This window comes from Pollachius pollachius (assembly GCF_949987615.1).
Source record: "Pollachius pollachius genome assembly, chromosome: 3".
NCBI lineage: Eukaryota > Metazoa > Chordata > Actinopteri > Gadiformes > Gadidae > Pollachius > Pollachius pollachius.
The window spans coordinates 39,230,996-39,255,059 of record NC_136936.1 but is presented as its reverse complement, the minus strand read 5'-3'; the positions used below and the strand labels follow the sequence as shown (position 1 = coordinate 39,255,059).

Below are 24,064 nucleotides of genomic sequence, written 5' to 3'. Positions count from 1 at the left end.
TTCATGGACCACTAGTCCCACATGTAATTTACATTCAGTTACTGCATGCATACTGCACTCCGAAGGTTTTGAAAAAAGTAGCCTATGGAGAAGCATCTCCAAGCGCTGAGATTGTGTGGTGGATGGGTATTTTGTCTTTGATACAGAGGCGGCTGCAGGCTGAAGCTAGCAGTCAGTGTGTTACTCAGGGTGACTGCTGTCCAAGGTAGGGGTCAAGAACACAATCTGAACTCAGAATGCCCACTGTTTAAGCAAACAATAGAATGCTCCAAAGACCAAAAAAATATGTTCTCTAGTTATTATAATTGTCTTGTCTTGCAGCTCTATAGGAAATAAGTGACACAAACAAATCACAACATTGCCTCTACACCAGCACCATTACCGGCATATTGAAGGGGCTGCAGGTAAGATTGGACTGCTATTACTTTAATGTATTTTACTTAGAAAAAGCATAACCATCCGTCAGTTATTATCCTCCCTCTGAGAATATCAGGTTGGCTGCACCTGCCTCCAAAGGAACTATGATAATCCATCCTGCCTGTCATTACAGGTGTGTGAAATACAAAACTTGGAGAGAAACTTGGAGACAGGGAGTGGGAGGAGACGTTTTTTCGGGCTTTAGCTTTTAAATCTTCCTCTATCCTGCCCTCTCTCTCTCTCATTACAACACCCAAATCTGACCTACTGCCCCTTTAACCTTAATAAATCCTCAAAAACAGCACACCATCTAGCCTCTCAGCTTAGCTCAACTGGTCATGCTTTTCTAATGATATCGTCATCTTATCGGTTCGATGTCGGCTAAAAGAAAAAAGGGAAAAGAACAGCTGATATTAGCCTAGTAATGTGCATTGAAATGCAGAAGCAAACCGTCAAGTTAATCTAAACGGACAGTGAAGATACTTTGATCTTGTAAATTGAATACTCTACGTAACACCCGCATGCTAAGAAGCTTTTCGCTAAAGTCATCCAATCAAGCTGCAGGTCACAGTGATTGTTTTTGTGTGTGTGTGTGTGTGTGTGTGTGTGTGTGTGTGCGTGCGTGCGTGCGTGCATGTGTGCGTGTGTGTGTGTGTGTGTGGGTGCCTGTGTATGGGGGGATGATTTAAGGTGGTGGTTCAGCTATGTCACACAAAGGGTGTTCGGGGACACTGCTGTTCTCTCTCCCCATCTCCTCGGATAGCACGCCCACACAACGATTTGTGAATATGGATACAAAGAGAGGGGTCGGACAGCTCTATATCATGGGCGGCTCGCTCCGCACTGGAGGCACTAGAGCAGATGATTGATTGATAAACTGAAGGGCTCTCTGTGGAATAACCCACAGCCAACCTTCACCTTCACTTCTCCAATTGAAGGAGGCGAATAAAATCGCTTTGAGACAGGAGGCCAAATCGGACCACTTGCAACCGATATGACATGACACAATTGTATAATTTTTCTCTTTCTGGGAGTTTTGGCAGTACCTGTGTTAGCAGAGGACAAGTGGTTGGTTTTTTCTTGAATTGTTTGATTTGCGATGGTGCAATAATATCGAAATTAAAGTAGTGCTTCTGAACTGTGATGCTGGTGATAAATTATTTTAGTTGTAATACAATGGACCGCCTTGTATCAGTGTATCCAGAACTGTATTTTCCACAACCCATGGTTCAACAAGTTCAACATTCCCCGCTCCAGGGTCTGTTTCATCCAAGCCTGTGTTTTCCTTTAAATCCAGGTGGTAAGTGCACATAAATACAGAGCATACATTGTTTGATTTTCTGCTAGAATGCCAGGTGTTCTCTGCATTTCCAATTATGGCATTTAAAGTTCTTGGACCATTGAAGACAATCAGAATTATGTTTGGTAGCCTGTGATTCATTACGTGTCGGCTCTTCCTGCAGCTGCTGGGTGTTTTTCTTCCCTCTGTCTGTGTCTCTCTTTTCATCTCTCTATCTCTCTCTCCCTTTCTCTCCTCTTCCCCCTTCTTGACTGGCCTCTCACTGGACTTAAAATTTGTCTCGGGGATCAGTTCATCATGGCTCTCTATTGTCAGACCAGTAGCGGTCTCTTGCACCACAAAAATGTGCTCAACAAACCTTTGCACACAGAGAAGAACAGAAAGACACCCAAATAAATGTTATCAGTAGGTAAGCTAAGATAAGGAGAGAGACCAACAGACAGAATGAAAGACAGACAGACCGAGGAACAGACCGACAGACAACCTGATAGACAGACAGACAGATGGGATGCCAGACCAACAGAGAGACAGACAGACAGACAGACAGACAGACAGACAGACAGACAGACAGACCGACAGAGAGACAGACAGACAGACAGACAGACAGACAGACAGACAGACAGAGAGAAAGAACGCCAGAGCAATAGAGAGACAGAAAGACAGACAAACAGACTGACCGCCAACCCAACAGAGAGACAGAGAGACAGACAGGCAGACCGCCAAAACAGAGAGACAGACAGACAGACCGCAAGACCAAAAGGAGACAGGGAGACAGACAGGCAGACCGCCAAACCAACAGAGAGACAGGCAGCTCCCCATTCCCTCCAGTTGTGCCTGAGAGGCGTGTGCATTAGCCCACCTCTCTGGGGGCATGGGGACCCCCTGCCACCAGCCCTTCCGCTGCACCCTCTAATTCATACAGGCTCGGACAGACTCCATGCCCCAGTTCACGCTGGGCCCCTTTTATCTTAAAGTAAACATTTCACTGCAGGGATTTTGGTGCAGAAACAACAAGGACACTCACAGAATATAATGGTGGTCTGGACTGTCTGCCTCGACATGGTTGGAGCCTAGAGGTACACGCTCTGGGAAGTCTGTTTCACATCTTTTTGACCATATTGACTCCAAACACTAGCCCATGTTGATAGTTCCTCCCAATTTAACAGTCATTCTAGTCATTTTTTAACACCACTTTTATCCTTTTTGTGGTTGTTTCTAACAAACATTCTTTGGGTTTGATAATATCTTTGAAATCAACTCAAGACTCACATCATTACTTGGCATCCCATCTCAGTACATGCAGCGTCTGCTCGTATATCCAGTGCATATCATAATGAACCCTTTACCAATGAGGAGCGAGGGCTGCATCTCAGCCATGCAATACAGAGGGGCCAGCGGTGAAGAGGCCAAGCTGTGCCTGATTGACATGAGGTGTGCAGAACGGCCAAAAGTATCTGTTGTTCCTTGTTTGTCTACCATTTGTCCAGTGGTCAAATTGGAATTGTTATTAAGGGGGGGAGGGGAGGCAATGGTTCTATATGATCGGCTTTTTGAAAAAGAAAAGGAGCTGTTATGTTAATTTACAAATATTATTATGAGTTAATGAACGATGCAGCATCCATGAGCAAATGGGGATGGGAAGTCTGATTTGGATAAGGCTGACTTGATGTGACATGCATGATTTTCCAAGGGAAGGATAATATCCAGTTATGAGCTCCAACTGGACACATTACGGCTAATTTCGATTTTGATGATGACAACAGATGATGCATATTGGTGATGCATTTTTAATTTCATTATCTGTGTGTATATGCGAGTGTAGGGTATGTGTTTGTATCCATGTTCATGTGTGTGTGTGTGCGTGTGTGTGTGTGTGTGTGTGTGTGTGTGTGTGTGTGTGTGTGTGTGTGTGTGTGTTTGTGTTGGTGCGCACGTGTGTTTCTATCCGTGAGTCTGTGTGAGTCTGTCTTGCCTGTATTTTAATTTACAGTTGTGTTACAGCTAGGCTCCCATTTTGAAGCTTTGTAATCCAATCATAGGAGGATTGGCCAATCAGGATCATGATGGTCACATCCTGGTCATCTGATAACCGAGGTGGGGCCCAACCAAATAAAGCACCTCCTGCAATCCTGCTACCATTGTCTATAAGGTTGGATTATCTCTTATGCTCAAGTGTGCTCACACAAAGCCACACTCGCCGTACTATGATTTTGAGGTGAGGTGAGAGGGATTACTCATCAACCCGAGTGTGCCCTCAGGCGTGATTGCCATATATATTTTCTCTCCCTCCCATTTACCCTCACATTTACCTCTTGGTCTGCCTCCATTTCCTCTGTCCCTCCCGCTCTTTCTCTTATATCGTATGTCCTGCACGGCTTTAACAGGACACGTTCATCTTACAGACAAATGGTTTATCAACAGTGTAACTTTTACAATTTAGTTAATGACATTGTCGTTGTTCTTGTTAATGCACTTAAATGGCCTGTGCTTGTCTCACTAAAACTAAGATTAATGTCTGAATAAAAATAAGAGCAAAAGAGGGAGAGAGAGCGAGAGAGAGAGAGATTTGAGAGTGGCAGAGCGAGGGAGAGCAGAAGAGAGGAAGAGCGAGGGAGTGCAGGAGAGAGAGAGACATATAAGTTGAGAGAGAGAGACAGGCACACAGACAGACAAACAAGAAATGAGAGCAGCCAAACACTAGTGGTTTATAAATAATCCAGAAAATGGAATGTGTGAGCGAAACTATGTCTCCAAAAAAATTAACATTTTGGTTCAAGTTTTAAGCCCCATGAAAGACCAACTTGCTCATTTATATTCTGTTCAATAGCCTTAAATATATCTAAAGTTCAAAACGATAGGTCAATTTTACAGCAGAAGGCTTTCTCATAGCATTTCCTGAGTAAATTAACGTCAGTGGATATCCAAATGTTGTGGTTGTAGTTCATATTCCACTAAATATTCACCCCAAGGCATGCTGCACAGTGAAATTAGACCCTGGGTTGAAATTCAGTTGGCAGTGTTATGTGGTGTGCACCATTTGTGCGATGCACAGTGTGTATCATAGTGCGTTGCATATTGTGTAGCATAGTGTGCAGTGTGTTTAAAATGCTGGAGGCAAGGCCAGACCTTGGGGCCACAAACATGTCATGAAGCCAGAAGCCAGGATCGTTTGAAAAGTTCACTGAATGATTTGTGGTTGAAATCATACTTGAAAACAAAAACTGGGGGGGGGGGGGTGCTGAGTAATGACGTGCACAGTAACAGGCGAGAAAAAACGGATTTACTTTATATGTTGAGTCGAACCAAAACAATGCTGGTTATAGCATCAGCTCAGTCGCGGGCCCTGGCGGCCATTCACAAGCTAATTTCACTGCTGTCATCAGGAGACGTGAAGGAGCGAGGCCGCTTCCCAAGACCGGACAATACCCCTCGCCGGCGGGGAGAGTATTGCAGCCGACCAGCCAAGGTTAACGCTGCTGTCGCCCGCGGCAAGGATTGGAGATGTGTCGTATTTCACACGTAGATGAGATCGCAGCAGCTGGATGTGTGCTGAGCAATGTTTACCTGACAGGTAGCTCCGCGATAGCAGCAGGCCCTGGCTCCCAGCGTGTTAGGGCCCTTTTGTAGTCATTTATTGTACTATGATTGCGGGTGATCTATCACAAGCGGTAGACAGTCCGCCACAGGCCATCTCGGGCCCCGAGATGGAACTGCGTGGCCGGCGTGCATGCATGAGCGATCACACGCACACACACACAGATACAAATGCACACACAAATGCACACATACACACACTTACACACACACACACACACACACACACATGTAAATGATGCCACACCACAATCAATCCCACAAACATGCACACAATCTCATCCACACACAAATAATCACAGAAATAATGAACACACACACACAAATATGAAAAATAAAGGACACATTTATCACAGAGAAAATCTCACACACAGAAACACACACACACACACACACACACACACACACAAACTTACAGGAACAAGTAATCACACAAACACACACACACACATGCACCTCACATATCAGGAAGCTTTTCTTTCACACCGCTCACACAAAGGCCAGACTGATCTGCAGAGAAAAACATTATGTGAACTTGAAAATAATCATTTCAAATAGTACTCTGCGACAAGCATCGCGAGGCCTTTCTGATCTCGCGAGGCTAGTTGAAGAGCTCTGTTTGATGCAATTGTTTTCAAGTGATCTTCTTCTGACTCATCTTGGGCGATGTCGAGATTGACCTTTGGATGTTCATTGTTTAATTGTTTGGGTCAGGTCTAGGAATTTTATATTCAATATTGAGACAGAGAGACAGAGAAAGAGAGATGCGGTGGAAGGGAGAGAGAGAGAGAGGTAGAGAGAGAGAGAGAGAGAGAGAGAGAGAGAGAGAGAGAGAGAGAGAGAGAGAGAGAGAGAGAGAGAGAGAGAGAGAGAGAGAGAGAGAGAGAGAGAGAGAGAGGGAGAGTGAGAAGAGAGAGAGAGAGAGAGAGAGAGAGAGAGAGAGAGAGAGAGAGAGAGAGCAGGAGAGAGAGAGCTGAGGGAAATGGTGGAATGGAGCAAGTGAAGGGCTGAAACTAAAACACAAGAAACTTTTTAAATTGACATGGCTGGAGATGGTGCAATCATCAGTTGAACACCTGGCTGGTATCCTGGCAACGCTTGAATAGCTTTGTTGGATTATGTATGGTTGTGCACGTTTGTGGATTTTAATTTTTTTTTGTTATTTATTTGTTATTACAGGTGTTTGTGTTAAGACTTTAAACCAAACTAGATATCAACATTTGTTTTCTTTCTTTCTTTTTTTGTCCCCAGTTTTCTTTGTTCACTGAACAGCACAGCGACGGAAGTACATTTTTGCACTGGGATATTGCTAATTACCTGAACCTGCTCCAGGGGACACAGATCCCGTGAACACAGCGTCCCCTGGCTAGCGTAGCCTAGCATCAGCCATTGATGATGACATCAGAGCTGCCACCCAGAGGGAGTTGAGTTATTGAACTGAGGAAATGGGGCAGGGGGGACATATGCATGCTCATAGCCCATTCTGATTATCACTAGCCTAGTGGTCTTCAGGGTCCGTTAACTCTCTCTCTCTCCTCTTGAGTTTTGCGTGTTGATTCCCGCCTGTGGTCTCCTCAGAGAGTAGGATAGGGGAGGGAGGGAGGGAGGGAAGGAGTGAGAGACGGGGAGAGGGAGAGAGGGTCAGATGGAGAGAAGGAGGGAGGGGATAAAGCAAAAAAGACAGATACTGATCATATGATCTGATGAGCGGTTCAAAAAAGGAGTAGGCCGATCCATCTGCCCTTTCCAAACAGGCCCGTTTTGAAAGGGCACTGCAGTAGTAACCCAAACAACATAAACATATCCCCATGAATAAACACAGCATACACGTTCAATTTACTTTGTTCTTCCACTGTAATAACACAAAACCGAACAAGCTTTTGTCATAAACGTACGTATGTTTAAACACAAACACACACACGTACAAACACACGCACACACACACAGCTTTGCACACACACTCATGCACACACAAACACTGATTTCCAAACATGGATGAGGCCTCTATGTGATAACCAAAGCAGGGGTGAATCCCAGCGCAGCGTGCGCCTGCTGGCTACAACCCTGGGATCAGCCGCGGTACGCCGCCATGCTACTGCCACTTCCTACAATCTGGTCATGGACTGTTGACTGTGCTCCACTAGTTTCAGATCTATACACCGTTTTCATACCAGAACCCCCGACACAAACCCCCCACACACACACACACACAAAACACATCCATACCCCAAACAGCACAGGCATCATCTTTATCCACACAGAGGAGCTTGCATCACCCGCACTCTCTTCAGAGAACCGCAAACAACACACGAATGTTCTTGGATGTAAATCGACAACATTTCATGGTTCAGTCTCCCCTAACCATCTAACTCAACTCCTGTGCGTCTCCCCTTCTTCCGAACTTCACAGACAGCAACTTTGTGCTGGGCAACGCACAGGTCCAGTCGCTGTACCCCATCGTGTACTGCTCCGACGGCTTCTGCGAGCTCACCGGCTACGCCCGGGCCGAGCTCATGCAGAAGAGCTGCGCCTGCCACTTCCTCTACGGCGCCGAGACCAGCGACCTGCTCACCGCTCAGATCCAGGGGGCCCTGGACGACCGCCGCGAGTTCAAGACCGAGTTGGTGTTCTACAAGAAAGGAGGTGTGTGTGTGCGTGTGTGTGTATGTGTGTGTGTGCGTGTGTGTGTTTGCGTGTGTGTGGTGTGTGTGTGTGTGTGTGTGTGTGTGCGTGTGTGTGTGTGTGTGTGTGTGTGTGTGTGTGTGTGTGTGTGTGTGTGTGTGCGTGTGTGTGTGTGTGTGTGTGTGTGTGTGTGCGTGTGGGGAGGCGGTGTAAGAGCGAGAAATAGAGACAGAGAGAGACAGAGACGGAGAGAGACAGAGGGAGATTAATGAAAATGAAACTCTGAGGATTAAGGTCCTGCCTCATTTATATACTTTTTGAGGAAAAGAAAATGCTTCAGATTAATTAATATATCTGAACAGTGATTTATGAAAGGTTTGGACCTAACCACGTAAATCATGAATAATCCAGCTCAGAGTGAAGAGGACAGCTACCGGTTGATAACAGAGTGAGGGTGCGATAATAACAGAGAGAGAGAGAGAGAGAGAGAGAGAGAGAAAGAGACAGAGAGAGAGAGAGAGGAGAGAGAGAGAGAGAGAGAAAGAGAGAGAGAGGGGAGAGAGAGAGGGAGAGAGAGAGAGAGAGAGAGACCATGTGTGGATAAAGAGAAATGAACTCCTGCACCCTCTACAAGCCTTAAACAAAGAGAGGCCATGTAACACAGAGCGCTAGTCAGTCCCAAAAATGGATGGTAGGGTAAAATTAAAAGATGTTTTTAATATTTTACTCAATCTCTTATAGAATGGCATTAGTATTTGTGCAGCCCTCCAGTGCATCGGGAACACAAACAAAACACATTACAACTCACAGCCCAGCCCCCCCCCCCCCCCCCCCCCCACACACACACACACACACACACATACACACACAAGCCCACGCATTAAGTCCCCGACCCGTCCAGTGAATTCAAGGAATCATTATCTACTGTCATGGAGTAATATTTCAAAGTTGTTTATCCAAGGCGTTCTTATGGTGAATAAGGGACCGGGCCCTAGGAAGACATCAGAGATGTGGACTGATGAATGAGACACATTCAATGCAACCTCCCCCCCACACACACACACTCTCCTAATGGCGTCTTTTAATATGCTAATACCTAATGTCATTTATGACGAGCACCATGAACCAAACAGCCGTGCGTGGGGAATATAGCTAGACCTGTGAAATCCCATAATCTCATTTGTCTGTTCGTATCACTTACAGGCACCACGCTCATCATCTTAAAGTTGTCGGTTGTCTCGATGAGGCATCTGGGCATTCCGAACACACCGCCTGCATGCAGGGGAATAATGGACGCATAATAACATCAGATACAGACCGCTGCACTGTAGCGTCGTTATGGCGTGCTGGAGTGCAGGAGGCTTCAACGTTGCATGTCAGTTGTTGCACATCAGTTGTTGCACATCAAATTACATTGTGAGGGTTTGTGGTGGTGGTGGTGGTGGTGGTGGTGGCGGGGGGAGGGGGAGGCGGATTCAGCTTACAGTCCATGGGGATCTCCGTAGGGGGAGGAGAAGAGGGGAGAGGAGAGGAGGGGAGAGGAGAGGAGGGGAGAGTAGGGGAGAGGAGAGGAGGGGAGGGGAGAGGAGGGGACAGGACAGGAGAGGAGAGGAGAGGAAAGGAATGGAGAGGAAGGGAGGGGAGAGGAGAGGAGAGGAAAAGAGAGAGGAGAGGAGAGGGAGGAGAGAAGGGGAGAGGAGAGGAGGAGAGAGGAGAGGAGAGGAGAGGAGGGGAGGGGAGAGGAGGGGACAGGACAGGAGAGGAGAGGAGAGGAGAGGAAAGGAATAGAGAGGAAGGGAGGGGAGAGGAGAGGAGAGGAAAAGAGAGAGCGGAGGAGAGGGAGGAGAGAAGGGGAGAGGAGAGGAGGGGAGGGGAGAGGAAGGGAGGGGAGAGGAGAGGAGAGGAGAGGAAAAGAGAGAGGAGAGGAGAGGGAGGAGAGGAGGGGAGAGGAGAGAAGGAGAGTTGTCTTGTTAATAGTTGGAACACGGACCAGGAGATATTCAAAGAGAAATATTCATCGAACCAATCTCCACATACCCATCGGCTCCCTCTTCAACATGCTATCTTCTGTTCATGTTTTCCTGGCCTGAGAACAGACTTTGCTGTGCAACAGTGCACACAGGATTGGAGACAATCTCATTACAGCCCCTGTGGGCCCCCCAAAGTATCCTTGAATCTTCATGCAGATAATAGAAGCACCAAGTAGGGAGAAGGGAAGGGGGACCACAGTAGAGCTGGAGAAGAACGGCCTCAACATGCTGTGATGGTGGCTAGTGTGGTCGTACAGCCCCCCCCCCCCCCCACACACACACACACACACACACACACACACACACACATTCCTGCTATTCTTTTCCCTCTTCTTCAGTTCGGAGAGACAAAGAATCACTACACATGACCTTGGGCTGGTCCAGTTTGAGGTCTATCCATTTCCTGTGGTCTTTGGCACTTCAAGTCCTTACCTTTTACAACACATTAAACATTTAGACTCAGAGTAGTCATAGTGTGTGTGTGTGTGTGTGTGTGTGTGTGTGTGTGTGTGTGTTCACATTAGTGATTTAATGTCTAACTCCTGTGAAAGTACTGCCATTTGGCTGTTATTGATTAACACAGCAGTCATCAACTAGTTTCCCTCCTGGCTTACTCTTATATCACACACACACACACACACACACACACACACACACATACACGTGAATGCACGCACAGGCACATTAAACCTTCATAATTGTGTCCCGTCTAAAGGCCAGTATAAATAGGAGCTGTCAGTCACAGGATCTGCTATAGGAACAGAAGCAAATTGTCGTAAAATATGAAAGCAGGGTGAAAGCAGGAGATCAGAAGGATTGATGAGGACTCCCAACGGCTGTCTTTGACTGATTTCCCCTGTGAGTGTGTGTGTGTGTGCCGACAGTACTGCATTATCTCCCTGTTAGGAGCTACTTCCACATGCAGCCCGACAGATGAACTCCCCCCCCCTTCCTCATTCAACAGAAGCCAAAGACCCTGTGAATGAAATATGGGTTTTTTTCATCACAGAACAACGAACGGTTTAGATTGAAGGTGAAGCGGCTGGCCTGCGCCTGATGATCCTGTTAACATTCTGCACACACTCTCTCTGAGTACAGAGGGTTCAGTATATCAGACACATCTGTCATATATATATATATATATATATATATATATATATCATATATATCATAGACTGTTTTTCCTGTCTGTATCTGTGAAGTGCACTTGTGTGTGAGTGTGTGTGTGATTGTGGGTGTGTGCATGTGTGTTATGAGTGTGTATCTAACTTGTCTCCCTGTGTGTTTCTTTGTGTGTGTGTGTGTGTCGTGTCGGTATGTCCAAGTGTCCATGTGTGTTTGTGCATTTGTCAGAGATTTATAGGGAAAGAGTGATGGACAGTGATGGAGAGATAGTCAATGCATGAGACACACAGACACCTAACACTCAGATATACACACACATACACAGCAAACTCACACACACACACACACACACGCACACACACACACACACACACACAAAGAGACTCACAGGCTAAATGTCCAACATTATCTCCCAGACAGAAGTTACCTTGAGATAAATTCAATGGTGTCAAAACGATTAACCTCAACGCCAATCCTGAAATGTAACACACATACACAAATACACACAGACACACACATATAAATCGAAAAATATAGAGTTTTGTCTTGTTTCTCTCTATCCTCCATGCCAGCGGCTTTGTAAATGGCCAATAAACCCAAAAGCAAATCCAGGTGACATATATCATGAGGTTCCCCTTTTAACCCAGCTCTCTCTCTCTCTCTCTCTCTCTCTCTCTCTCTCTCTCTCTCTCTCTCTCTCTCTCTCGCCCATGGACATGTGCATACATGCGTTGCAATGCATATGGACAATTCATCCCCTTCCTACAAACACACACACGCACACACACAAACACACACACACACACACACACACACACAATGTTCTTCTGGTTACAAGTTTTCTCCATTAAAAATAGTAACAATACTCACTGCAATATACAAGATCTCCATCTGCAGTTTCTTATTCATATTCTTATTTTTTATGTATTATTTAACCTTCATACCCGGTTAGAACAAACTGCTACTCAAATCAACCTAGAAATAGCTTTGTGTGGTGAGGCCTTTCATAGAATTTTTCAATTGAACCAAATGCACTTCCTGTGATTCCCTATCATTTTTAAACACAGTCTTCTCAAAGAGGCTTTAGCAAATTGACTCCTGCAGTCTGCAGTGATTGCTTATGAGCTATTTCCATTACTACTACTAACAGTGGCAATGGCAGAAGTAAAAATAGTGTTGCTAAAGAGTGTCTCTGTGTGTGTGTGTGTGTGTGTGTGTGTGTGTGTGTGTGTGTGTGTGTGTGTGTGTGTGTGTGTGTGTGTTTTGTGCACGCGCGTTGCCCCCCCTAGGTACCCAGTTCTGGTGTCTTCTTGACATTGTGCCCATCAAGAATGAGAAGGGGGAGGTGGTGCTGTTCCTGGTGTCCCACAAGGACATCACCGACAACAAGAAGGACCAGGACCCTGAGCTGGGGGGTGAAACAGGTCAGTACCACAAACCAAACACCCCCCAGTCCAGACTAGAGCTCAGTATGGTGGACCTAAGTTTTTATATGGTTGGATTCTCACAAGGGCCAGCCATGCTATGCGCATGCATTGAGTTACAGTATGGTGAAGGTTCTCTGGATTACGTCTACCATACGATGAAATGTATGTCAAGTAGCACATTGCAATCTAGGTCCAGCAAATTAAGTTATATCTGTGCCTAGAACAAGAAGCGTGTGGTTCTTGGATGAAATTCTTACTTTTTTCTGTCATAAATGAGAAAATGGTAACAGGAGGACAGTGAGCGAGGAAGAGGGAGTGAATGCAGAAATGACGACGTAGAGTAGACACCCAAGAAGAGAGATAGCGGGGGATTAAGGAGAGAGAGAGAGTGAGAGCAAGAGAGTAGAGTTCATATATACAAGAGGAGTACTTGAATATATTGCCAACAATGTATTTTCCAGCATTTCTCCATCGTTTCCACGCTGATTTCTGGCATCCAATTTAATTCAGATAGATAAAGGACAAGAGGGTCCGCGGGATATGGGGGTTTTGTGTTCCCGTATACACAGCCATTTGAAATCAATCCTGGATGTGGTGAACAAATGTAATTTCTTGAGCGAGAATGAAAGCCAATTCAGTTAGAAGGGTGGGTATACAGCGAGGAGGAAATGCTATCATACCGTCAGGGACCGCACCGCTAATGGCAATTGTAAACTGGAAAGAGAACAACAAGAAAGATTATTTTTTCTTTGTCTGTGTGGGGGCGGGTTAATAATCCATGGTTTCCCTTAATCCTTTGCCAGGGGGAGCGATGAATGGGTGATGGTGTTTATGGTTCAGCCATTTCCTATCATTATGTGATGTTTAGATATTTAGGCTTTTTTGTTGTTGCTGTTTCTTGCTTTGGTTACACAGCCACACCTTGTCCTGGGCCTCGGTCGCAACCAACAGAAAAACTACTTGTGACAGAACAGCCATAAGTACTCTACGAAGCTCTCTAAGTACTATACTCTAGCATAGCACAAGAGTTTTTTGCAGAACATTGGTTTTACGTTATGAGTTAATTCATAAGCTTGACTCAATTATTTTACAGAAACGTTGCCTACTGATCCTTTCAATCATATTAAATCCAGACATTATGATTTTCCTTTAAAAAAAAAGAGCTGTGCATCAATTTTATGCCCTTATTTAAAAAGCTTTACCAAAACAATGACAGAACCAAGTGACAGATACTTCTTCCAAACCCAAGGGAACCCATGTATAAAGAGCTTTGCTGTGCGTGAATGACATTAAGGTCCAAGATAGCCCCCCAGCCACGCCCACCCTAATACCATCCGTACGTCTGACCCCACCGCACCAGACGAGGAGACGGGCCTGAAGGTGCACCAGGTGACCCGGCCCCCGGGGTTCAATGCTAACCGGCGGCGCAGCCGCGCCGTGCTCTACCACCTGTCCGGACACCTGCAGAAACAAGACAAGAGCAAGCTGAAGCTCAACAACGTGAGTGACTCCTTCCCGCACACCATGAGAGTTATTCATTGAATTTATACAGCGCTTCTCAAGATACCAAATGCTTTACATGGTGAGTGTGTGTGCGTGTGTGTGTGTATGTGTATGAGTGTATGTGTGTATGTGTTTGTGTGTGTGTGTGTGTGTGTGTGTGTGTGTGTATGTAGGGAGAGAGGGGAGGGGGTTATGAAACCTTATCCACTACCAGTGTCTCGCACCCACTTGGGTGCTGCACGACTTAATTGGCATACAAACACATATACACACACAATAATCCACAAGGACATAACACATATACTGTACATGCAGACACAAATACACACAAAGAGGCTGACAGGCCAAATGTGAGACATTGTCGCAAGGACAGCATTAACCGTGAGAAAAATTCAATAGTGTCTCGATAAGCTTGGATACAATGATCGATATTATCGTGTCGCAGTAGAAGCTTAGCAGAATAACTTGCTGTCTCTGATATGAAGGTCAGCAGCAGCATTTACTCTAACACTCATCTCACAAATAAGACTTAAGACTATTTATGAATAATAAATAATAAAAGCAGATAAGTTAGTTGTCGTCGTCGTCATCCCCCATAAAGCGTTGCAATAACATTACAGGACTGCTGGGTCCAAGATTACTGAAACCCTAACAGCGCCATAAGCTCAGCTCCTGGAAAATGCTGTATTCCCTGTGTCCCTGTTGTTTAGATAATTAGAATGTCTCTCACTGCAATGCATTGATACTAGATTATGTAATGTCTTGTGTGTGTGTGTTGTGTGTGTGCGTCTATATGTTTGGGTTTGTGTGTATCTGACAGGGATTTGTGTGTGTGTGTCTGGGTTTGTGTGTGTGTGTTGTGTAAGTGTATGTAAGTTTGTGTGTATCTGACGTGGATGTATGTGTGTGTTTTGTTTGTGTTTGTGTGTGTTTGTTTGTGTGTGTGTGTGCGTGCGTGCATGCGTGTGTGTGTGTGTGTGTGCATGCGTAAGTGTGTGTGCGTGCGTGTGGTTGTATTGTCCTTGTCCCCTGTCAGCAAAAAGCACTTCACAACAAATAAAGAAATCCAGTGAGCGAACGCAGGTCTGTGAGAGTGTGTGAGAGAAAGAAAGGAAGGGAGAGAAGAGTGTGTGGAGAGGGAGTGAAGACACAAGGTGAGACCAAAGAAAGAAGAGGGCAGGCGAGAGAGAGAGAGAGAGAGAGAGAGAGGTAGAGAATACACACTTTACACATTGCGTGTTGTGGGTGAAATTCCGGTTCCCTTTTGTCCGGATCCAGAACATGTTTGGCGACAAGCCCCCCATCCCGGAGTACAAGGTCGCCGCCATCCAGAAGTCCCGCTTCATCCTGCTCCACTACGGCACCTTCAAAGCCGGCTGGGACTGGCTGATCCTGCTGGCCACCTTCTACGTGGCGGTGACCGTGCCCTATAACGTGTGCTTCACCGTGGTGGGGGGCCGGGACGAGGGCAGCGGGAGCAGCTCGCGGAGCCCTCCCAGTGTCAGCGACATCCTGGTGGAGATCCTCTTCATGCTCGGTACGAGAGCACAACCCCCCCCCCCCACACACACACACACACACACACAAATAATGTTTGATTTTTATGTGAGCGGGGCTGCCCTTTTTAGATGGGGTGTGTGTGTGTGTGCTACACTTTTCAATGTGTTCAAATGTAATATTGAACAAATACATATTTGATACATTAAAATAGCAAAGGCCTATATAGAATTTTTATTTAAAGAGGAACACTCCTCTTAAATGGTTTCTTCATCACACCCCAACTGTGTAATTTTGGTCTGTGATGTAGATCCACAACTGTTGGCCTGGGGAACTGAGAGGGAAGCGATCAATACCTGGCATGCGGTTGTATTCATCTTATGCACCGTTGGTCTATTCTGTGGGCTTATGAAATGTCTGCTTTGGCCGATCCAAGTGTTTTCATCTAAAAAGGGCTGGATTCCATTGATCCACTCTCAATTGTATTTGAATGATTCCATACCTTGTCACACAAGGCCCTGATAAGCATTCGTAAGAAAGATGATGTTAAACTTTTGCGTTCTCAGGTGGTATCAGGTGCTGCGAGGAAGGACTATCCAACAAATGAAAAATGATTTGAAACAATGCAAAGATGTCTCACTTGCCTAATTAGCCACCACTAATGCCAACGGCAAGGCAGTAAACACATCATAAACCCACAATAGACTCAGACATGTCGTAAAGGTGGCTGTTGCACAATATTATCTGTAATGGCGCAAACACATGGAGCAAGGGACATGAGCCATCCTCAATAAAACATTACTTATCACTGTTCACTTATTTCCCAGCAAACATTTGGTAGTCTGTGTGTTTGTAGGGAGGTTCTGCAAGGGCTGAACAGTGGACAGGAACCCTTAACGGCCTTGCACTGAAGATGTCAATAAGCCTGGCAATCGAATTATATGACAAACTCCACCCCTGTCTCATGCTAATCCTCTGGGCAGTTAAACAGCTGAATCTTGTCAGTCGATAGCCAATTTAGCTCAATGACTGGTCCCATCTGTTCAGAAACACACCCCTATTGTCCACAACAATGAGTAGCCATCCCTAGCTTCTACTCCGTTATTATCCTGAAATGGTTTAAATTATTGATCCATCCATTTTTGTGTTAATGATGAATGCCGATGTCGATGAATGCCAGGTCTCCTCTCCTATTGGTTCATGTACAGTGTGAGAGTTACCAGATTACAATTTCCGTGTAAAATATCTTTGGGCATTCCAATCCTTTCATTATTCTTCTCGTGGCTTATTATGACTATATAGCAGACATTAATTATTTGGCTACATCCATCATAAATGTGTATTATGCACACAAAGTACAGAATCTATGGATGCTAAGAGTATAAAGACAAGGTTTAAGAAAAGGCCCATACACCACCAAGCAACAATTTAGTTATCAGTTCAGCTTTTTCTTACATTCTTTCTTTTTGTCTTTCTTTCTTTTGATCTTATGCTTTTTCCCCTTTTCCTTCTTTTCTTCTTTCTTTCTTTTTTCTTTTATTTCTATCTGTCTCTGTCCGTCTGTCTGTTAGTCTTTCTCTCTTTCCTACCGGTATTATTTTGATCATAATTTAATTGCCTGTGAAGCATTTTATGGCATGAAAATGAAAATGCAAATTTCAAGTAAATCCACATGCTCATTAGAAGCGGTCAAATGAACCAAGAAACTCGAAACGTGTTAAGGACTTTATCTCTGCTCAAGTCATCAACAGGAGTGAATTTCAACACTAATGTGTGTGTGGTGCGGTCTCTCTTACAGACATCCTGCTGAACTTCCGGACCACCTTCGTCAGCACATCAGGCCAGGTGGTGTACGACGCCCGCTCCATCTGCGTCCACTACGTCACCACCTGGCTCTTTGTCGACCTCATCGCTGCCCTGCCCTTTGACCTTCTCTACGCCTTCAACGTCAGTGTGGTGAGTCAGCCACCTCCTACATGCCATTAGGCCTCTCCTGGGGATGGACAGTGTGTGTGTGTTTGTGCGCATGTGTTTGTGTGTGTGTGCGTGTGTTGAGTTCGGTTCCCTAACTACAAAAATGAATCGTCTACAATGCGTTCTATTGGTTAAAAAACACAATAAGATGAAAATCCTTTCATATTTTCTTCCTTTGATGAGATGCTCAACAGCACACATTCAATTTCCTCACTAATAGACAGCTGGCAGAGAGCCAAGCTCAGAAAGGGGGGAAATATGGCTGCATGATCGCATCGGCATTGCACTGGATCGGTTAGTTTGCACATCAGCCAAACAGGCGGCAAGGAGCCAGCACTCCTTAAACCAGCTGTTGTGGGAGACGCCACTGATTAATATTGCCTTTGCCAAACACGCAGCACTTAAAATGTATTCACAACACAGAGTATACATGTATGCCCTCGGGAGGGTTTTCATATCTCTAGAACGGGTGTGAAGCGCTTTGTGCCTTTGAGGGGCAATTACATTTTGATGCACACCATTAAGAACCACAGTAAACATCATACGCTTTTTACTAAGATTTTTTTTCTTGGATACACTACTACTGAAACCTTTTCTTTCAGAACTTTCCAACAGGAGGCATCAACACACCCCAAACTCTGCATTGCTGTAATGAATTAAGTGCAGTGCGTAAGATAAGATTGAACAAAGTACAAGTAAAATAAAAATACAGGGGCAATTATGCAGCATAATTATGTGTCGCTAGTAGACACCCTGCTATTAAATTAAAGACTATAATCGTAAAAGAAAAAAACGTTATCAGTGTTCCGATCCAATACGGTTTTCAACAAGTTATTAACGAGGGATCGGGTTTGACGCATTGCGTGTGATGTGTGTCAACCTGTCCCACCCTAACACACCCTCTCCCCCCACCACCACCATCGACAGTACTTTGGCGTTCACCTGCTGAAGACGGTTAGGCTGCTGCGGCTACTGAGGCTGCTGCAGAAGCTAGAGCGCTACTCCCAGTACAGCGCTGTGGTGCTCACCCTGCTCATGTCCATGTTCGCCCTGCTGGCCCACTGGATGGCCTGCGTCTGGTACTTCATTGGCCGCAGAGAGATCGACGGCTCCACGTCCTGGGACATCGGTGAGTAGCCGCTAACGCTAGCATGCTAACGCTAGCATGCTGCCACGCGTACGTTGCCATTTACGATTCGGTTAATACAGTTATTAGTACCCTGTAGGATCAATTTGTTTGTTGCAACAGCCCAGTAGCAGTGGAAAAACACAGGATAAAAATGCAATACACTACAATAAAAATACAGAAGAGTTAGTAAAGTACTAATGCAAACAAACAGACGCTAAGGTAGCCTATATGCTAAACTAAATGCTAAAGTAAGGACAAGACAAGACAAACAGAAGAAACAACAATAAACAGGGCAAACAAAATAGACGGTATAAACAATATAAATGATAAATTACAAAAGTAAAGTGTAAATAGCGTCACCTATGCAAGACGAGCTCATGTCTGGCTGGTGTTTTGCCCTGTTTGGCTTCATATGTATGTTGACCAATCGTGTGGCTTGGGGGGGCAGGGTTCTGTAAGCAGGTTATTGGCTAAAGCTGAAGCCAAACCCCGGGCAGCACTAGTAAACCTTTCCCATAGCTGGTGGGAAGACAAGATTAAACAGCCTGTCAGGACACCAATGTTCTTAGATAAAGTGCCTGTTAAGGTTTCAAATCAACACTGTCTCAGCTGTTTGTTTACAGCGTCAGCTTAGAATCACAGACAGCTCTCTGTGTGCTGAAGCTCCTCGCTAACTGATGTTTTTAATAACATGTGATGTGGTTGAGCATATATATATATATATATATATGATATATATTCTGTCAGCACTTCTCTGTCTCGAAAAATGTAACCGAGATGGTGTGGGGCCTAAAGCTCACAAACGTGCAAATTAACAGACGCCGGCAATTTCCCAGTGAACAAATGTGCCTTTTAAATCCTTTCCTCTGTAGTACGGCTAGACGTGATGTGTTTATCATTTCTCGCATGAGCCACCCTGCCCGCACGCAAACAATTACAAAGTATGATAGAATCGGGCGAGTACACACAGTAAAGTACACACACACAACAAAACAACAACAAGTGAGGGGACTGAATTTTTGCAAATTTCAGTAGTCTGAAACTAAGGACAAATATCTACATAGGTATCTGTCAGGCAGGTAGAACACATGAACACTGCTGAACACTTACTCCTCTATTTAGAGCACAGATGAGATCTAGACAAGTCCAGGCATTCTTGTCATGCTTGGGCGACTTTGGCTTTCTGCCCTCCTCATTAAAGGGAATGAATAGGTCCTGCATGTCACACGGCAGTCATTCTTAATATCTCACATCCTGTTCTCTCTCTCTCTCTCTCTCTCTCTCTCTCTCTCTCTCTCTCTCTCTCTCTCTCTCTCTCTCTCTCTCTCTCTCTCTTTATCTCTTTCACTGTCTCCCTCAATCTCTCTCTACTGTGATTATGTCTCTCGGTATTGATGGATCCCATGCTAGACTTCTGGTACGTTGCTGTCACAGCAAACTACCAACCAATAAAGTTGCAGTGACATTCTGGCCAATATGTGTCACTGTCCAATCCCGTCACCGTTCGCTCAGGCAACAGACGGTTTCATCCGGTCTTTTCACTCGACCTTCCCTGTGACCCTGACTCTGCCTCACGATGAATGTTTGGAAACAACATGAATGTAACCATTTCAGGCCTGATGGACTTGTTTGTGTGCGTGTGTGTGCATGTGTGTATGTGCGCCTGTGTGTGTGTGTGCACACTTGCACATGTGTTAGGAGGCGTGTCCTTTCGGTTGCTACTGGACACAAGACTTTTATCTGCAGCTCTATTAATAATTCAAGGCTTGGCGGAGCTCTGTCTGTCCCCTTAACCCCTTGGTGGGGCACACAAACATACAGCAGCCAGCACCTGCCCTCTTCTCCAAGGGAACACCGACCTATTGTTAATAGAAAACATGATGATTTACTACCATCAACGTTGGGAATGCAGAGGATGTGACAGAGAGTGTTTGGGGTAACCATAGACAGTAAGGCATTATTTGTGTACCTGTCCGTTAACTGTATGTAGCTAAAAGTAATGTAAAAGTATTGAGTAATACGTAACATATTAATTACAATTTAAGTAATAAAGGATATGTAATGTATTACATTTTGAAAGTAAGTTATCTGACACTATAGAAGAGAAACAAAGTAGAAGTATGATGAAAAATAAGAACATTAAAGAGAGGACAGCTCAATATTATTCCTAAACGTCAGCCAAACAGACCAGATGGGTCGTTGAACAGGAAGGAAACAAAGTAACTGCATTTTGTAAAGTATCTGACCCAAGTTGTCAGTAGGAGCATGAAATGACAGCCGCCTTTTAAAACTGTCACCAGGTCACCTCTTAAAGAGAGCATGGACTTACCTGACAATAAAGTCATGGCAAGGTGCTCAATCTTGTTTATGAAGTGTGTTTGAGGATAGATGGAGAGAGGAGGGTAGGGGAGAGGAGAGGAGAGTTGAGGAGAGGACAGGAGAGTAGAGATGAGGAGAGGAGATATGGAGAGAGGAGGGAAATGAAGAGGAGAGGAAAGGAAAGGAAAGGACAGGAAAGGAAAGGAAAGGAGAGGAGAGGATATGAGAGGGGAGGAAAGGAGAGGAGAAGAAATGACAGGAGAGGAGGGGAGAGGAGAGAAGAGAAGAGGAGAGATGAGGAGAGGAGAGATGAAGAGCGATGAGGAGAGGAGAGATGGAGAGAGGAGGGAAATGAAGAGGAGAGGAAAGGAGAGGAGATGAGAAGAAAGGAAAGGAGAGGAGAGGAGAGGAAATGACGGGAGAGGAGGGGAGAGGAGAGAAGAGGAGGGGATGGGAGGGGAGAGGAGAGAAGAGGAGGTGATGGGAGAGGAGAGAAGAGGAGGGGATGGGAGGGGAGATAGAGAAGAGGAGGGGATGGGAGAGGAGAGAAGAGGAGGGGATGGGAGGGGAGATAGAGAAGAGGAGGGGATGGGAGAGGAGATAGAGAAGAGGAGGGGATGGGAGAGGAGAGAAGAGGAGGGGATGGGAGGGGAGAGGAGAGGACAGGAGCGGAGAGGTGATCAGGACCATGGACAAATACATTTCAGAACCATGGACAGCACTTGAGGGAGACTCAAATTCATGCACTCAGAAACATGCTGTCCTTGATGTGAACTCATGTTGATGCACTGCGTGTTTAATATGCAAAAATCATTTTCCAGCACTTTTGAAGAATTGCTCTCGTTTTTTTTTAAAGCAATTTTCACATTCTTAAAATGTGATCAAATATTAAAGTAGTATGAAATTTCGAGAACCGCAGCTCAAAATTCCTCCCTTTCCCTCCCCGATAACGTACATTAGAAGAATCCCATTCCAGGCGTTCAGTCCTGAGTAGAGAACACCTGGAATGGGTACGTTATTGGCGAGGGGGAGGGAGGAATTTCGAGCATCCCAGCTCGTTGAAGACAAGAGGCGAGAAGGCGAGAGAGAGGGAGCCTCTTCAGACTGAGGGCTTTCGGTTTAATTTACTCTTCGGTTGGCCCTTTGTCAATTTCTCAGTTAAAAAACATCCATTATTGATTGTGTATTTGTTGTTCTCCTTGTCATGTTCTTGTTCTTTTCGCTCTGGACGCTAGCATTAACTGCCGTTCACAGCTCACAGGAGGTAAAAGATAGGAAATTGTGATTTGTTCGTCAGGGATAACGCATTTTCAGTTCATGGAAATCATTGCTGTGCTAGGTGTGAGCCACTTCTCTCGTACAAGTTTTCCCGCCTGTTTAGACGGCGGCTTTCAATTTGCAATTTGATTCAAAAACACTTGTGTGTAAACATAAGGGCCATAGAGTGATGACATTCTTGACGCTGCTGGCTAGCACTACAGTCGAAACGTTTGTCGATCTGTTTACCTGTTCGGCTCACCGCGTTGGATAAACACAACGACTCCTGCGATGGTGCCAACGAATCGTTTACCACTAAATGGGCTGTTTACCTTTGTGTCTGCTGTCAGCTGACACAAATGGGTTTGCAAATGCTGGGTTGGGAATAAAAAAATATATTTTATTTTCCTTTTGTGTTTTTAACTCAATACCTGTGTTGTCGAAATGACGACCCAAAAAAAGGTAAACTCAACAGATGTTTGTTGGTATCGCTGACGTGCACGTGTATGCCATACACGCACGCCTCGTCGCTACAACCTATCAGGAAGGCTAATGTCTACATGTTCCTGTAAGCTGAACACAATTCCTGCCACATGGTATAATTACCCATGCGATTAGGGAACAATGAACTGATAGTTGTTGCAAGAACCTCATGGCTGTGTTATTGTTTTTTATCAGGATCGGCCTGTGACCGGGAGCCAGCTGTCAGACAAATCTTGAAGTCTTAAAATGTTTTCTTTTCATATGCTGATCAGAGGCGGAAAATGCTTTGTAGGAGTTCCATGACGCTCCATGTTCAGTGAGGAATAAGGGGAGTTGTATGGAGTTGTAAACAGTGATGAATAATTTAGGGTGCAAAATATTTGAAAATGTGAAGTCGTCATAGCACACATCAAAGTAAGCTTACCGGCTCAACCTATCAAAGTCCCATTCTGAAATTCTCTAACTTATATCTGCTGAAAATGAGTATAAACCAAGAGGACTGACACCTATCAGATCACAAGTCAATGACTTGTGAACGCCGACAGGCCCATCAGTATTGCTCTAGCACCCCTTCCTAGAAACACCTACGGTTTTCCTTTCAAATATTATCATACAATTATCATTTAGTATCGTAATTAATATTGCATCGGCCTAGAAAATCCACTGCGGAGGTAGTGGACATTCAATCTTGATTGACAAGCGATAGAATCTCGTCCAGACAGGATCTCTCATGGATGCGTTGGTGAGACACATGCTAAGCTCATATGTCGCTAACCTTCAGCCAATATGAAGCATGGGGAGTGTCAAATGCACATTTTTATGAAACATCGCCGTGATGTGCCTACTATTACTTTATGACTCTCCAATTCCAAGGTCTTGCAATTCTTTAAATCAACATCGTTTGTAACATTATCCGAAGCAGCTTGTGAAAACGGGGCTTATGGATGATTGGATTTGTTTTATGCTGAAACTGTTCTGAAAAAGCAAATGAACGCAATCTTTCTGAAATTACAAATCGAGTCCGCTGAGGGCTTCATATTTTTAAATGAATACTGAAAGAAATAAGATATGCATAACAGGAAGAGTTATATGCACTTGTTGAAGCGCTGAATTCAGTTATCTATGTAATTGTATTTATGTGGCATCTATTATACACTATTTGATTTAGGACAATCAACTGCACTGTAATCCAAAACTAGACACCTAAAATATTTATGAAAAAAGATATTCGGAGCAGTGTGCGGCGTTTGTAGTGCTTGGATTGACCAGGAGCAACAGCTAAATGTAAGAGCAAAGCCTTGGTGACAGAATGTAGAAAACAAAACATGCAACCCAGCAGAAAAGATAGCTGGCCTTCAAATATCTCTTCACGTAAAGTCTGAACATT

At 44.9% G+C, this 24,064-nt stretch overlaps 1 protein-coding gene across 1 annotated transcript in view; it reads left to right on the top strand.

Annotated features, from left to right (window-relative positions):
• The window catches only part of kcnh3 (potassium voltage-gated channel, subfamily H (eag-related), member 3), a gene marked incomplete at its 3' end in the record, with an annotated part of 91,127 nt that overhangs the window by 45,688 nt on the left and 21,375 nt on the right, over positions 1 to 24,064 (top strand). Inside the window, exons 2-7 of the mRNA XM_079733331.1 lie at positions 7,721 to 7,954; positions 12,378 to 12,512; positions 13,876 to 14,015; positions 15,297 to 15,555; positions 17,314 to 17,471; positions 18,417 to 18,618. Of these exons, the coding sequence (XP_079589457.1) occupies positions 7,721 to 7,954; positions 12,378 to 12,512; positions 13,876 to 14,015; positions 15,297 to 15,555; positions 17,314 to 17,471; positions 18,417 to 18,618 (1,128 nt within the window). The remainder of the gene's footprint in view (positions 1 to 7,720; positions 7,955 to 12,377; positions 12,513 to 13,875; positions 14,016 to 15,296; positions 15,556 to 17,313; positions 17,472 to 18,416; positions 18,619 to 24,064) is intronic.